General features: G+C 36.1%; 1 protein-coding gene across 5 annotated transcripts in view; it reads left to right on the top strand.

The window, feature by feature from the left end:
- Positions 1-12925, top strand: part of TWD1 (FKBP-type peptidyl-prolyl cis-trans isomerase family protein) — a 276499-nt gene extending 263574 nt beyond the window's left edge. For all 5 annotated transcript variants that reach the window (XM_089437394.1, XM_089437391.1, XM_089437390.1 and 2 more), the window contains 4 exons: positions 11172-11356; positions 11791-11913; positions 12013-12165; positions 12375-12925. In XM_089437394.1, the coding sequence (XP_089293520.1) occupies positions 11172-11356; positions 11791-11913; positions 12013-12165; positions 12375-12698 (785 nt within the window). In that variant the 3' untranslated portion in view covers positions 12699-12925. The remainder of the gene's footprint in view (positions 1-11171; positions 11357-11790; positions 11914-12012; positions 12166-12374) is intronic.
- Positions 12926-17878: the final 4953 nt, after the last annotated feature.

Raw genomic sequence — 17878 nt, 5'->3', positions numbered from 1 at the left:
CCATGCTTTGAAATAATAATTTTTCTTTCTTCTTTTGTCTGTTACATATTGAAATGAGTACAACAACAATTATGAAGACTGAAACTAGTCACATTCCAACAAGTCCAACATTTGAAGGGAATTGCACCATTCATCCAATCTATTGACAATTTGGAGTAACCAAAGATCTAAAGACTCCCAAATTCCTAGATTTCTCAAAATGAACCCGCTCCTCATTACAGAGATATGCTGCATGAGAGACAAAATTCCAATGTTTGAAAGGGAATTGCATCATTTATCTACTCTATTGACAATTTGGAGTAACCAAATATCTGAAGATTCCCAAATTCTTGGATATGTCAAAATGAACTTGCTCCTCATGATAGAGATTTTCTCCATGATAGACAAAAGTCCAATGTTTGAAAGGGTATTGCACCATTCATCCAGTCTATCGACAATTTGGAGTGACCAAAGATCTGAAGACTCCCAGATTCCTTCTTTAGAGCAATTCACATAAGTGCAGACAAGGCTGAAAATCCAACCCATATATTGGTTCCAACCCCGATCTCCAAGGGGGGAAGGAAATGAAATGAGAAGAGGAGAAAAACAAACACCCTCCAACTACACACTTGCCATGATTGTCCCTTGATGCTCCATCAAGAAATATCCATGGATAGGATTCAATAATTGCTAGAGATCCCACTTCGTGCTGGATTTTCTCCTTCACACTAGCCTTGTAGTCTTCAGTAAAAGACTTCAGGTGTGAAAGTTGCATTCCAAAAATTTATCTCATTTTTACATCTTTATATGTTAGCATATCGCAATTGAGAAAGACCTTTACTCTTTCACTGCCCCATCTTCGTACTAAGATTTGAAAGCATTTGGGAAGGAATCTCCATCCCATCTACTTGCTTCACCCAGGAATGTCCTAGAGGCAGCCTTTGTGAAATGACAAATTACTAGCAAATGGTAGTGTTGTCATCTTCACACAACATGCAAATGCTTGGTCCCTGTTCCATACATTTTGTCAAGGTTCCAAGGAAGTGGAAGTGCCCAATTTTTTCAACATGATCGAGTCATCTATCAGCAGTCTACATGTCATTGTAAACCCATTTTGCAAGTTATGTAATGTAAATGATCCTAGTAAGACCTTGAGTATATGTAACAACCTAGGTAAGCCTATAATTTTGATGACGAATTCCATCCTAGGAGGTTTTTTAACCTTGCTGATTACCCGTGTTTCTAGACAAGGCTAATCAGAAGAGTTTTTTCCCTCCAACTCAAACCCCAAAGTTAGGGTGAAATTCACTGTCAGAGTCTTAGATAAGTCCTAGTGTTTTTAGTTGAGTCTGATGTAAAAGTGATTTGGGAATAATTTAAGCTAGTTGGCTTAAATATTTTATTACAAATCACTTAGTGTACTATATCATATTGTGTCGTAGATGGGTTATGTGTCTTGAGGGTCTAAGCCAGATGTGTATTCCCCCTTTGAGGGTCTAAGCCAGATGTGTATTCCCCCTTTGAGGGTTGTAAATGTAAAATCTTATGTATTAGAGGGTGGAAAAGTAATTAAATCCCCTCATGTGTAAATTAATTAAATTAAATTAAATCCTAAGCCAGAAAATTAATTAATAGAGTCAAAATTAAATTTTCTTAGGAAAAATAATTCTCCAAGTGGAAAAATTTGTGTCCTAAAGGAATCGATTTTTAAAAGTCCTCCACCAAAGGAATATTGTATATTTCAAGAAAATTTGGACCCTTGGACCTTGGTGGTTACGTCAAAGTAAATTTTTGAGGAAATTAGCTCAAAATAATCAATTTTGAGCTAATAAAAATGGAATTAAAAAATAAATTAAAAAATTCTTCAAAAATAAAAAATAAAGAGCCAAGATTAAAAGATCTTGAAGTGTTTATCAACGGCCAAGATTATTTTGACAAGGATCAAGGAAACCAGCTGTTATTTTTCCACTTGGAGGATAAATCTATAAATTAGAAAGTCATTTGAGTCTCTAGCATCTTGATCTTTGGCTAGAAAGTTGTCGCTGAAGCATTTTTGTAACTATTGTCCTGTTGGGAACTATTTTTTCTATCATAATGAAGACTTTGGGGTGAAATTCAAAGTGTTCTTGCTTATTGATTTGTGGTATGTGCTGAATACGGACATTTCTATGTTGTGCTGAATATTGGTAAGATCTGTTTTTCATTAGATTGAGATAAAATCATACTATTGATAGTTTTGGGCTAACTTTAGTTGGTTTGATTCTCCATGTGATCTAACGGATTATTTTTGAGATAAATGCATAGTGCTTGTACGTACTTCAATCCTTGGCCTGCATGTTCACAAACTTGAGCAGGAGCCATTGTTGCTTGGATCCCAATTATTTATATGGTGGATTAAATCTTCGCTAAGGCTATAGTATACATTGGAGTTTCCATAGTATTTTTAGCCATTCTTCAAAGAAAAAAACTCCATAAAAATATTTTTCTCAAAATTTCAATTTTTTTTTAAACTCTTATATATTTGTAGATCTTGTGAATAATTTTGTAAATATAATTTGTAAATTAATTTTCCTAACTTGGGTTTTGGGGTTTTAAATTATTTTGTATATATATGGGGTTTGGGTGTTGTATATTCCATTTTTGCAAGTTGGATCAAGCGATCAGGTTGAAGAAGAGCTAAATCTAGGCCCTTGAGGGTAAGATCTAGTCTCTTGAAAATTTTTGCAAGGCTATTCACTGAGGATTTTGCAGCAAAATTCAGATCCGAAAAAGTTTCTTTTTCAAGACAAGGGTTTTCATTTTCAGGCCTCCTGGGACCAGATCCGGCTTCTCCAAGGTTAGCGTCAGCCTCTTGGCTCCCTGCGTAAGCCTTTTCCCCTCCGTGTCATTTTTCTAGGCCTTCTAGGGCCAATTTTGGCCCTGCCGTGAGGCCTAGAGGCCTCGGCCCCCCTTTGCGGCCCTCTTTTCCCAGGATGTGGCCTTTGTGGTAGTGTTGCAGGAACCACCCCCCCAAGGATCTAGAGGCAGAACCATGTCTCGTATGGATCCACGGTTCTTGCTGCCCGATCGACAAATCCGGAAAGGATCAGGCACAAATCTATGGAGGTTTGGGCATGTATCCACCGTGGATCGCAAGCAGATCCGAGAGAAGGTGGATAGTTCACACGGTTCCACAGGGTCTTTTTTGTTTTTTTGTTTTGTAAATTCTGAACTGTTATGTGAGAAACTACACTTTCCGAATTCTCCCAACGTGCCCCTTGATGCTCCCTAATGGTAATGTTAAATTTTTAAAGTAAAAGTTACATTCTCCTTTATCTTTCATTTTCATCCTTTTACTTAAATTTTTAACATTACCATGAAATGACTGAGGATGTTTGAGAGTGGTTCCAACCTCATCAGACTTCATATGGAGAAAATAGAATTTCATATCCCATTCAAAATTCGACAGACTTAACAGTTTTTAGGATCAATGGGATTATGACGTTTCATTGGATTATATGATGTATGAGGGCATGTGATTGACATTTAATCAAGAGCACCAAGCTCTATATGTACCCTAGTGTTGGTGTGTTGATTGTTGAACTCCTTTGTCATGGCAATTATGTACCCTTCACTCAAGTCAAAATCATTGATCAGACATCTTAAGTTTTCTCTGCCATATTATAAGGCTTGGATTACATTGTTTGATCAAAATTAAGCAATGTTGACTAATATAACTATAGAATTGAATTAGAGACAAAGGCTAGACAAGAGAAGAGGAATCTAGATTCTAAATGATTGATACTGGAATAATTAATCATTGATGTACAATGGATGCCATATCTATCTTGATTTATGTAAAAATATGCATGTTTTCATGTCTTCTACAACTAATTTGGTATTTTGGATGTTTTTTTAATATAAATGCAAATATATATATATATATAGTAGACGCTTCCGAGATGCTTTGCTTCTTAGATTTTTGGGAAATGATGGTTTCGCGTCCCCACTTTGTGCAACGTTGCTTTGTGAGGCCCATAATAGCCCTTTTAGGGCTTTTACCTCAGTCGTCCACCCATGGAGCATGCTCCTCCTCCAACGTCCAGCCTCTGAGCCCCAGAGTTAGCCTTTTTGAGTCTTCTCTCTCCTCCTCAGCCCCTGATCTGCCCTCCTAAGCCTCTCTACCCTCAACGCTGGCCTTCCTTGGCCTAGCGTGGGCTCTTCTTGGCCATTTTCTGCTCTAGTTTGCCATAAACCCTAATCTGAAATTTTGGGACTGATTCCTTGGTGATTTTGCAGATTCTTGAGCTCCAAAAGTTTGATTTTCAGGTGGCTTCTTCATAAAAAAATTTAGGGTCATTTGGGCAAGTGCATCTACAAGGCCTTGGGCCTATGGTTTGACCTCTAAACCCTTGTTTTCTCTTTGTTTTATTACAACAGTAAAATCAGTAATAATTAAGCCCTAAAATCATATCTAGCTTGGTCAAAATTGTTCAAAATTGCAAAATTTTCATTTTCTTAAATTTTGGCCACTTGGGCACCTTAGATCTAGTCTAGATCTAATTTTATGTTTGCTGGAATTTACTGCATAATTGAAGATTTCAGATCTGAAACTTCTAAAGCATACACTTAATAGGTGTCAAAAATCTTGAAATTTTCAGTTTCCGGTAAATTTTCGTTTTTTAAGGCAATTTTGGTATATTGTTCTTAGCCTCATTAGCTTGCTGATCTGTGGTTTATTTACTACTGTAATTAATAAATCAGATCTGAATTATCTCTAAAAAATACATTTTAAAGCGGCTAATTCATCTAATTTTTCAGTTAGCTAAGTTTTCTTGGCAATTGGGTTGCTTCTTATAACATTGGGCAAACATATAGATTTGAAATTTGCTATTTACTTACTGTTGTCATAAACTTCTTACTGTTGTCATAATAGTCACTTGCTGCTCATAAAAAAAGATTCGGAACATAAAGTGCATAACTGTCTTCATAACTTTATATCTTGTTGTTACTTGTTCCTAGCATTTATGTGGTGAAAATGGCTAACATTGTGTTATTCTTGTGAATTTGTGTTATAAAAATTTATATTGCACATCTAATAAGTTCACTCACCTATAAGCACTTGAATCATAAATTGTCTTGGTAATAAGTCTCTTGAGCATATTGGTATCTTGTTGATTTGATTGAGTTCCTCTTAATAATTGCCATTGAAGTGATAAGATCATTCTTAATCTTGTTTTGGGCATCTAAGTTTCCATTGAGATATTTGACTCATGTAAGTATTGAATATTATTAAATATTGGCATCTTATAGCTTTGTGGTTAATTGCTAAGTTACCAGGATCCGGATACGGATACGGATACGGATCCGGATCCGCTAGTTTTTTGAAAATCCAAGATCCGGATACGGCAAGGATACGTCACGTACAAAAAAATATATATAATAATATTTTTTAAATTTTAAAATACACTTTAGAGTTCAAAAATCAATTACTCCATTGAACCATCAAACACTTTTAGAACTGAAACCATTAGATATATTATGAATAGGAAGACTGAAACACTGAAATGATGCATCATCCGTCATACAAAGTAACAAAAAGGATCATTATATCATAAATGTTAACAGTAAATACATTTACATATCTTCAAATGGATCTCTATCTTCTGCATATTGCAACTCTACATCATGAATAGATGATGGGGGTCCTGGAATGTAGGAAGTTGCATCAGTAGGCTGGACTGGTGGTGGAACAATATCCTCAAGTGGGTTGAGGTGAGTCATGGCATTTAGTGTCAAGTTCAAGTCAGAGATCTCAGGCTCCACATCCCACATCCTATTCGGACCTTTTTTATACTCTGGTTCAACATGTGATAGAAGACGGAGGTTGGAATGAACATAAACAAGATCCTCAGCCTTTGCCGCTCCCAGCCTGTTTCGCTTCACTGAATGGATGAAGCCATATGTACTTCAATTCCTCTCAGCTGATGAGGAACTAGCAACCTGTGATAATAACTTGGTGGCTAAAGTAGAGAGATGAATGTTATCCACACCATGGAAGCCCCACCAAGTAATAGGATCAAGATGTCCTCGATCGTCCATAGCTACTGGATCTGAAAAGCTACCTGTAGACTGTACAAACCCTCCAAATTCTTGACGGACTTCCATTGCAACTCCCATATCTCTATAAATTTTCCTCAAAGCTGTTTTGTATCCTTGTACCACTTCAGAATCCTTGTTTGGTGCTGTTCTACCTGGTAAAGACAAAACTTTGGAATGATAGTATTTAGGGTGCAATGCATATGCCAAAAGGTGTAATGGTGTGGTCATTTTGTTCCACCTTTCTATAACTATGTCTTTCACTAAATAATAGAATGTTTCATCCAGTGTTGCACACATCGCGATCGGGATTTAATCGGCGCCGGGAAAAAAGCGGAAAAAATCGTTAAAATCGGGAAAAAATCGGAAAAAAGCGGGAAAAAATCGTTTGGCACAAAAATATTCATTTTTTTTCAATTTTTTTCAATTTTTTTAATATCTAAACCATCTACAACATAAAATAAATACATTGACACATAAATATGAATATTTTTGTGCCAAACGATTTTTTCCCGCTTTTTTCCGATTTTTTCCCGATTTTAACGATTTTTTCCCGATTTTAACGATTTTTTCCCGCTTTTTTCCTATTTTTTCAAAAAATCGCGATTTTTTCGATAAAAATCGTTATAAAAAAAAGTGGCGATTTTTATGTATAAAAATCGCGATTTGAATCGGCTAAATGAAAAAATCGCGATTTTATCGCGATTTTAACAACACTGGTTTCATCAGTGTCATTTTCACTTGCCCTGATAATTTCCCTTATCCTCTATAACATACTATCAATGTTTTCATAAACTTCCCCCAAGCAAGGTGTATCTGTATCAAATGCCCTGATCAAGGTCAAGATTGGTTCAGTGAATCGTAGAAGATATTGGACCTTGTCCCACCATGCATCATCAAGAATGATGGACTTGATTTTTTGCCCTCTATCAGAAGTGGAAGTCCTCCATGATTCCCAAAGAGGGTCAATGACCATTGCTTGTAATGCTTGTCTCACCTCCACAAGCCTCTTTATGACAAGAGTGTGGGAGGCAAAACGAGTTTCAGCAACCTACAAGTTTCAAAAAGTACAAAAGTCAAATCTCAAATTGAAATGAGAAATCATATATAAATTTGCAATTAAAAGAATTTCCAATACAAATAATATTGATTAAAAGAAAATACCTTTAGTAGCTCCAACTTTGCAAAACCTCTATAAATGGCCTGGGACATTGAATGATTGGTTATGAACATTTGGATTTCCTTTGCTGCTACATATATTTCATTAATCCATTCAATCTCACCAATCTTGGCAAGCATAAGGTTCAGTGAATGTATTGCACATGGAGTCCAAAAGATGTGATCATATTGACTCTCCACAATCAAACCTGCAGCTTTACAAACTTGTGCATTGTCCGTAATGACTTAGACAACATTATGTGGCCCCACACTTTCTATTGCCTCAATAAGAATTGTGGATATGAAAGATGCATCTTTCTCTATTCCACTGCAGTCAATAGCCTTCAAAAACATTGCCCCTTGGGGGCATACTGCAACAACGTTAATTAATGGACGGTTTCTTTGATCTTTCCATCCATCAGAAATGATGGACACCCCTGTTTCTGCCCATGTATCCCGGATTGCCTGTAGCTGTCTATCCACAGATTGTCTTTCTGATGCCAACAAAGTAGTGCGGACCTTTTCATATCCAGGGCTTTTGTACCCTTTCGGCGCTTCATTCACTGCTTTAATCATTTGTTGCCAATAAGGGGAACGCACCAAATTGAATGCTAGCCCATTTGCATAGATGCAACGAGCTACATGTTCATCAGCTATCTCTCTACCTTGATTATTGAATGATGCTTCAAGAGGGCCTAGAGTGGACCTTTTATTAGTTGTGGCAATAGGCCTAGATGGCAATGGAGGCCTAGTTGTAGAGCTTTGCACAGGGTACTTTCCCTTAGCATGCTTCCTATCAGCAACGTCTTGCAAAGATGCATAGAATTGCATTTTTCCAGGACTCAAACCTTTGCCAAGTTTGCCATTTGCATCTTTTGGTCCGGTGCATACTTGCACCCCTGTGTTAGTTTGACCAGTGAGATGGGCCTTCACTCTAGTATATGAGCCATTTTTTATATCTTGGCATTCATTGCACTTCCATTTAAATGAACCACCTCCGGGATTTTTTCCAATAATCTCCACATACTGCCATAGAGGAGATTTTGGGTCTGTCTTGATGATTCCTCTTTCACTCTGCTCGCGCTGTGATGGCTCCATAATGATATATAAATTACGTTACTGATACTCACAACTGCATATAAAATTCAAAATATAATGTATTAAAATTTAATAATATTAATTATCCATACACAATTTGAATTAAATAACTAATATATTTATATATATAGATATATATATATATATATATATAGACAAAAACTAAAATATATATGAGATTTTAAAAAATTAAATATTCATTTGAAAAATTGAAAGCTACATATATTATATATAATTATAGTAGCATTGTTTTATAAACGCTGATAATTTATATTTATAAATGCTGATAATTTAACAGGTTGATGCCAGAAAACAATGCTACTATATTTATAAACGCTGATAATTTTTACTAAATTAATAATTTAATATTTATAAACCCTGATAATTTATGATTTATCACACTGATAGTAATAAATTAATAATTTTTACAGTTATGAACGCTGATAATTTTTACAGTTATCACACCCCCTATGGTCTCTATGCTAATCCGATGGAAGGGCAGTGCCGCAGCTATCAAATGTCCGAACCAATAAACACTCCCGTGGGTAAAATTATAGTTTGTAAACGCTGATAAATTAAAAGGTAGGGACATGACTTTCGAACAAGTTTTAGACCATATGATACTCGACAGCCACACACGGAGGCGGATAGAGGGTAGTTCTATGCTTCTGCCTGTGGACTGGACTTGGGAACACGTCGGATAGAGGGTAGTTCATATCAAATGTCCGAACCAATAAACGCGGCTCCCATGGGTAAAATTATAATTTGTAAACGCTGATAAATTAAAAAAAATTAACGCGGCTGTCGTAAACCCAGAACCGTGGAACCGTAACAATGGTTATAATAATGGTTATAATATATATCGCGGTCGCTTGGAAGTTTGGAACCCTCGATAAAAACAATGCGGTTGTAATCATATAAAAACAATGCGGCACATTCCAATGGCGATGACATTAAAAACTTAAAATACCTTGCGCGGTTTCTAGTCCAGCCGACACACTTTGAAACTTGAACTGGAACGCTGGGCCCCCTAAAGCTAAACGCCAAGAAACTCAAAGGTAAACGCCAAACGCTTCTGTTCCACTGTTCTGTTCTGTTCCGCCTAACTGTCGACCAATGGGGGACCACCTAACTTTAACGCATACATCAAAGCAAAAACCCTAAACTAAACTCCCACGCATACAACGATTTTACTTTTTCGCTTTTTCGGTTTTAAGTTATGCAGGGTCCGGCATTCGACTAGCCATACATTTCCAGGAAAGACGAGCCGTTTCCAAAAACTGACATCCGCCACGTGCCGTTTTTTCCAGGTATTTCTCCGTATCCGGATCCGGATCCGTATCAGATCCGAGGATACGGAGATCTCTGACCATCAACTGCCGGATCCGGTAACGTAGGTTAATTGATAACATCTTGAGGAATATCTTGTTAAGTTTGCACTTGTATCTTTCAGCTTGTTAAGATTGTTATCTCAATATTGTTAAGTACTCTTTCTTTAAGACAATTCATACTAAGTACTTAAGTATCTTAAACAATCCTAACTCAAGATAATTTCATTTATCATCGTTGCATAAGCATCCTAGATTTAGCTTGCATTAAAACTTACCTCCTAGCATAAGCTAGGTTGATAGAGATCTAGGGCAACTCTTCTCACCTAGCTTGAGGGGCTTGGCAACTCTTCGGTGGTTAACACGGTGACCTTGCAGTCGTTAAAGCCACAGTCTCTGTAGCGCCAGAGGCATCGAGTGATAGGAGCACAACAGAAGGTATCATTAATCAGGCCCTAGCCTGCTTTTGGTTGGCTTCATTCCCAAAACCTACCTTGAAGCTCAGCCTCAAAATAGTTAAGAGAAGGCCACACTTAGACTAGGCATATAATTAAAATAAACCAAGATCACTGCATCTCACATAGGTCCTAGGACTTGCACATCATATAGGTTAGTCAATAATTCAAGTAGTGGGTGTCCATCCGGTCACTTGGTTTCAATTTACCATAAGAAAGAATTGTGACTCCATTAAGGCATTGGTCTCATACTTAAAATCTAATCTAATCATTAATCTTGCTAAATTTAACCAAGTAATTAGGCCACTCATCCGTGTCTCTTAAACAAGTTGGTTCCCAATTTGTTTTCCTCCACCTCATTTCATAGGGACTACCTCCCATAGCCTACTATTGGGAGACAACTAGAATGGAATGGGCGGGGATCACAGTGACAGCCCCTGCCCTGAGCCGTTGTCGTGGTGCCTGTACAATTCGGGCGACAACAGTCCCTTCCTACCTCTTTTCTGTGAAAAATCCTAGGTTAACACTGCTAGATAGTGCCATCGAAAAGAAGAGCTTAGCCTTCAATGCCTCTTTGAGCTTCCCAAGTTTTTGCCACCACCACTCATTGACATCTCTAATATCTGCTACAAACAAGGATGCATAGCCAGACTCTGCAGTACACTCAACTGATGAAGGGGTTTTGGATCAGTACGAAACATCTTCTACCATCTTCAGTTTAATTGCATTTTCTATCAAGATTTGAATGTATGCAGTCCATTGCACGGCCATATTTACAAACAGTCCGAGATCTACTGCTGATTACCAGTGTTCCCTCTAAAGGTTGTTCTGAACCTGGGATGAAGCATCCCACGGAATGTTACTCTGATTATTTACCAAGTCAGAAGAAATCACAGTATCTTATATAGACTGTTATTGATATAAAGTATTTGGGCCAAATTTGTTTTTCACAAGATTGTAAGAGTTTTAATGTATATTATTAACAAGGCACTGATAGTAAGCAAAGCATTATGAATTGAATATTCCTAGAGAACAATGTTGTTTAGCTTTTGACTAAATCTTATCTTTGTTGCAGAGAAAAAAGGATTGAGTGGCTTCGCCATTGGTGTGGCTGGCATGAAAGCTGGTGAACGTGCCTTGCTTCATGTGGACTGGCAATTAGGTTATGGGGAAGAAGGGAACTTCTCTTTTCCAAATGTACCACCTAGAGCCAATCTTATTTATGAAGCTGAGCTTATTGGTTTTGAGGAAGCCAAGGAAGTAAGTTTCAACATATTTCATCTCAGTGTTGGTTACTTTGTCCGTTGTTGGAGATGCAACAAGCCCAAGTAGTCATTCATACATATTTGTCTGTATTTAATATTTCTACTGACTTAACCGAGAAAAACAAGGTGCTTTCTACAGTCCAGTATGGGTGAGATGTCATGTGTGACACTTGAATGAAAAAGAGGTCTGTAATTGAAAAAAAATTCAGACCGGTGACCATTACTCTAATATATATATATATATATATATAAACAAACATAGATCCATCTTAATCCAGGATATTTTAAGCACTTAGATGTTTGTTTGTTAATCATCTTTTGACCCCTGTCAATGCTCAATAGATCTTGGGTTAAGATGGATCAATGCTGGTTAGTACCATTAGCATAAAAGGGATAGAATGATCAGTGATGTATCAAATTTGTTTCCAGGGTAAGGCACGTAGTGATATGACAGTAGAGGAGCGAATTGAAGCAGCAGATAGGAGACGGCAGCAAGGTAATGGACTTTTCAAGGAGGACAAATTAGCAGAGGCTATGCAACAGTATGAAATGGTATCATATCTCTTCCTTGATTTTTAAGTTCTTTGATTTAGCAATAGTCTTCTTGCCTCTGAGGATTCTTCCAAGACACGGGCACATTTTCTTATGCAGGCCCTAGCATACATGGGAGATGATTTTATGTTTCAGTTGTTTGGAAAATACAAGGATATGGTGACTGCTGTGAAGAACCCTTGCCATCTTAATATGGCTCAATGTTTGTTGAAGCTGAACCGTTATGAAGAAGCCATTGGCCAGTGTAACATGGTATGTGCTAATGCAAAAAATTGAGCTTGTTTCATTTGGAACTTTCGGTGTTTAGCTTGGGCAGTGTGCATTAGTGCTCACTGGAAAGAGCTCTTTCAGAGTGAAGTATGCGGAGCATTTCTGAAGATATAGCTGTCAGTTGTCAGATATATATGATAGTAGGATATGAAATTTTAAGAGTCTCATTTCCAATTGTATATAATCTCCAGGTATTAGCTGAGGATGAGAAGAATATCAAGGCTTTATTCAGACGTGGTAAGGCAAGAGCTACTCTAGGGCAGACTGATGATGCAAGAGAGGACTTTCAGAAGGTTCGGAAATTTTCTCCTGAAGATAAGGCAGTGATACGAGAGTTGCGTTTCCTTGCTGAACATGATAAGCAGGTTTATCAGAAACAGAAGGAGATGTTCAAGGGTCTTTTTGGGCAAAAACCAGAACAGAAACCAAAGAAGTTACACTGGTTTGTTGTGTTTTGGCAGTGGCTTCTGTCGATGATAAGAACTATTTTTAGGATAAGATCCAAAACTGACTAATTAATTACGGTTCAATTTGTCGATCTTGTTAATATAACTTAATTTTTCTGTTGCCAATAAGAACTATGCAACAATGCTATTCGACTTGGAAGTTGTGAAGTGGATCACTAATGGATTCCGTTACATTAGTTATTGCAAGTTGGTCATTATGTACGTTTATATCACAGAACTTTGACAATTGGCTGTGAACTACAGTATTCAATAGTTTTGGTGCTTGTTACTCTTAATTTGTGATCCACCTTTAAAATTTTCTTTTTCGTAGACACAGTTTAGGTTTGTGTTCATTTAATTGAGTGGGGAAATTGGACATGGATTCGATTTACAGCCCCACAATAAGTATAGAGTTTTGTAAAATAGTAATGTTCCAAACGTTGGGCATGTTTCTAACAAGAACAGAAGATTTTGTCTTAGCCATCATTTTGAGGTGATATTTCCATCATCTATTCAGCTTAAGTGTTATTGATTTCCTTGTGATCATTGATGCAGCTTCAATGCTGACAGTGTCCACAGTGCTCTTGCAGTCTTGCAGTGCTTTATATTGACTGAATTGTATGGCTAATCCACAGTTTGTTAGTTTTGTGTTGATATTATTCCATCTGGATCAATTTGCACTACTGATGTCAACATCCACAACAAGTGTTTTCTTGACAATCAGTGTTTAAATTTTTTTCTAATGAAAACCTTACAGGATCCCTCCATTCCCCGAATATCTGGATAGAGGGCAGCTGAACCACCAGCCAAAATAGCTGAATTTGAACCTGTGCCTTATGGCCTCTCTCTCAGCCTTGGGTGTGTTAGTAATGAGACTTACATTTGCAATAAAGCCACTTTATGGCTCTAGGTTATAGTTTATGCTTTTGTTTGTGTTTTGTGTGGAGCAACCTATCTCGCATTCACAAGTGGAAATGACTTGCTCAGCGAAAAATCATATATAATGAGGTGAACTTTCATTGTAATGAATGGACTAGTTATTCATTAATGATATCGTATTGTGCTATTGTGAATATTTTCTTTTGAACTTAGTTGCATAAATCAACCCTATCTAGGATTTCTGATTAATGATGTAGCTCATTTTGTAATAGGGTGGATGGTTCCAGCCCATTGAGTTAACCCTTGGATCTTACAAAAGTAATTATTTAGGTCTTACAAATGTTGTTTTTACTGTGTCCACGTTACTATGGTGCAACATGGAAGAGTTATTGGTCCAATAATGGAACTTTAATCCTTTCAAATCTTTTACATGGTTTCAAATGTAGGTACTTGCGCTATAATGTGGAATATAAGAATGCATCCAAATTGTGAATGAAATTATCAGTGATATGCAATGAAGAATGTATATATGTTCTTAAATTTCTGAAGAAAATTTGTGAACTTATGGAATATATGAGAAGTGTTGTAACGAGGGATATATGAAGAATAAATCAAGCATTGTAATAAGGACATATGAATGTCGTCATCCTTTCAACCTGTGCATGAAACTATCAATGACACGAAATTAAGAGTAAATATGTTCTCAAATTCCATTGCCTTTATAAGTAAAAGATTTTAGCCCATTACCTTTATGAGTAAAAGATTTGAGCCTTTTTGAGTAGTTAAAACACAAGAATGCTGCCTTTACATTTTTCTATATGAAAATGAAGTTTAATGAAACCGTAAACGTTAAAAGAATGAGGGGGTCGTATTTTTCTCCAAACTTGTTTGGGGAGGTCATTGAGTCTCAAGCATGGATTTGCTCCTCAATTATGTAACGACTACGTCTATTGCACTTGGACCAAATCCTGTGAAGAGAGAAATGAATGTAAATGGAAAATGAGCAATTTGAATGTAGCTTATATTGGGTATGAATGCATTGAGAGGGTTTTTCAAAGTGGAATTTGTTATTTTTGGAAAATAACAATCAACAATTGCATGTTGTTTGAAATGAAACACCTTATTGAAGGGGCATGCTTTTGAAAAGGAATGATTTTGTGATCTTAGTGTCAAAATGGTTGATTACTGATCACTTCAACATTAGTTAAATGATTTGGTAGCAAACAAATTGAGAGTTAAATTGAGCCTTTGACTAAATATATTTTTGCTTGCGTGGTCAAAGATTATAGGCAATTGCTAAAATTGTTTTCTTTCATTACAAGTTCCTACTTACCCCATCTGGATAATAAATACTCATGGATAATTGACAATTTATCCCAACATTTACCATATATAAATTTAATTTCTTTATGATTTATAGCCCTTTGGTCCTAACAAAATTCTTTCGATTAAATTAACTTGTGAGAAGATAACATTTGTCTATCGAAACCAAACTAATAAATTTCTTTAAAGAGCCTTTTGCAATGGATATGATATAGCCTTAGGGTGTATGATTGTTGTGGTGGTTTTAATGTTTTCCATGGGTATTCCTCGTTGCTCTTGTTTGATATGTTAGGTTGATTTGATTATTTTTAACAAACAACCTATGGTGATTGTTTGGTGGGTAAATTGCAGGAGATTTTTTTTTCTCTTCATTTGATAGCGAACTAACCAACAACCTTATGAGGGTTAATATATAGCATTATGCTAGAATTATGCACTTATTGCTCTAGTCAATGCTCTCACTCATCTGACATTCTTCTTAAAGGAGAGTGGGTCATCTATTGGCACATACTCTAACCATTCTAGCAATCATATGCTTTCATTTAATGTTATGGGCATATTAATGTGGACCACAAGGCAAAATGGATGATTGATCAATCTCGATTGTATCTTTTGTTAGAATATTTAGACACTTAGGAGTTAGTTAAGTTCAACTTGGTCTAATGTGTTTATTAAGTAAAAGTGTGTTTCTTAATGTGTTTCTTTAGTATGCATTAGTTGCATTGTAATCCGACGGTTGATATCTTCTAGCCATAGAGTGATTCAACGACTCATATTCTCCTCGATAGTAATGACTATTGATCTGTGGCTTAACAATCGATTGGTCCATGATCTCTATTTAAAGGGTGTGGAGAGTCATAGTTGATAATCAATTGTGAGAACTCCCTTATGCAAAATATGTTCTTTTGCATTAATAAAATTACCTCAAGTTGCCACGTTGGTTGGAGTCGTGGATTGTTTCCCTTTTGGAGGGTTTTAACCACGTAAAAATATTGGCATTGTGATCCTTGATTTGGTTGTGTGAGTGGTTACTAAAGGCTTTCATCTTGTATGGAATACCTTGTTTATCCAAACACCTTTGTTTCCACACTTCCCCTGGAATGTTAGTCTTTGACTCTGGTCTAGTGGGACCTCCTCGTAGACCCTAGGGTTTAGGAAGAGAACTACTATGGAGGCATTGATTGATATAATGTGTCCAAGATAATCCATACTTATCGGCTTTTATCTCTCCTACATATCCATCTCAATTCTTTGGGTTAATAGTCATTGGGATTAGAACCCTATATCCACATCCTTGGGTCAAGGCCAAAAAACGTGGTTCTAGAGGTTGAAGCTGAAAGAACAATAACAACATATAAAAGCCACAATGGAATGAAAATGTAAAATGCAAAATATGGCTAGGACATATTTAGTGCATGGGAAAAAGCCTAGCATGAGCTCTACCCACCTCATTAGTCATCACTCAGTTCCTCAAGCATTTAATGCTTCATCTAAATAAAATAACTCTTTAAATGCCCCAACCTCGATGAGCGAGAAATTGCAACATCTTAAAGGGGTATTGAAAAGGCATAAAACAAGTGTGAGCTCCTGTGTTATGCACTAAATAAAGACAAATCATTATAATAAAAGGCACACCAGAAGGGTGAAAAAGTAGGCCGAGAAAATGGGTAACTCATGCCACCACAATTGTTCCATCCTTACATCATTAGGCTTTGGATGTTGGACCCCTATTAGTTGGTCTCATGACTGTAACATCTTCCTCAGTCTCTCGCACTCCATGACCTCCACATCACACACACTTATGAATTGATGGGTCAACTTGGGACATGTCATTCTCCTTAGGGTTTGGAAAAAGATAATAGGGTTGTTTACCTAATCATCCCTAACATAAATGAGGTAACTTGTTTACAAGTACTAATCTAGCTAGACATTTGAAGGTGTTTTTATGTGAAGTGTTTTTTGTGCCCCTAACATTATATCGTTGGAAGAAATTGTTGTTGATGTAAAGCGACAAATGGTCCTTGTTGTCGCACAGATTGTCACGACAACGCTCAGACCGAGAGCTGTCACCTTGATCCCCGATCTCTCTGTTTAAGCTGTCTCCCGAGACTAAGAGGGGTAGACCCTATGGGACAAAGGGAGACCAATTATGGACCAGTTGGATTAGGAGACACAACAAGACAATTTAGCACCTGATTGATTTTAGAGATTAATGTTTCAGTGCCTTATGGAGTTAATGATTAAATGATTATGTATTAAATGTTGTAGAAATATGAACCTTGTAAAACAATCATCTATCATCAAATAACCCAAGTAATGCAAGATATTCAATAAATGCACAATGCTTTAACCATGTTCCAGCAGTTAAAATTTCAAAAGATAAATGCTTTAAATAACCATGCAATTTTAAATGTTGACCAGCTAATCTTCAGAAGTAAAAATTTAAGCACATTTAGCTATGTCAAATACCACAAAAAACTTTTCTTTCAAAAAAGTTTAATTTTTTTAAATATTTTATTTTTTTTAATGATTTTTCATTTTAAATTAAAAAAAAAAACTTTTTTATGATTTTTTTTATAGTTCTAAATTCAAAAATTAAATAAAACAAAACTAAAATTAAACTATAACTAAAAAACTATAAGCTAAATAAAAATTAAAACCTAAATAAAATTAAAATCTAATCTAAACTAAAAGAAATTTTTTATGCTTTTTATGATTTTCAAAAAAAACAACACTGAATTAAGCAAAAGCTAAAAATAAATGAAAAACTAGAGTTACAAAACTAAACTAAACTAAATATAATTAAACCTAAACTAAATTTAATCAAAATCTAAAAACTAAAGCGAAAACCCTACCATATAACAAAACAAAACGTATATTCTAATTTAAAATTCAAATGCTAAATTTACCTAAGAAAATATCAACGCAAATAATAAATACAACCCTAAGCTAAACTAAAAAAACAAAATTGAACTAGGGGAGAGATTCCTAATGTTGTGCAGGGACCAGTAGTTGATATAATACTGGTCCCACCAAACCACCAGTGA

Source organism: Pinus tabuliformis, chromosome 5_2 (genome assembly GCF_031772625.1).
Source record: "Pinus tabuliformis cultivar Carrire ecotype Pingquan chromosome 5_2, CPIR1, whole genome shotgun sequence".
Classification (NCBI taxonomy): Eukaryota; Viridiplantae; Streptophyta; class Pinopsida; order Pinales; family Pinaceae; genus Pinus; species Pinus tabuliformis.
Note: the sequence above shows the minus strand (reverse complement) of the source record. Positions and strands in the feature narration are given on the sequence as shown.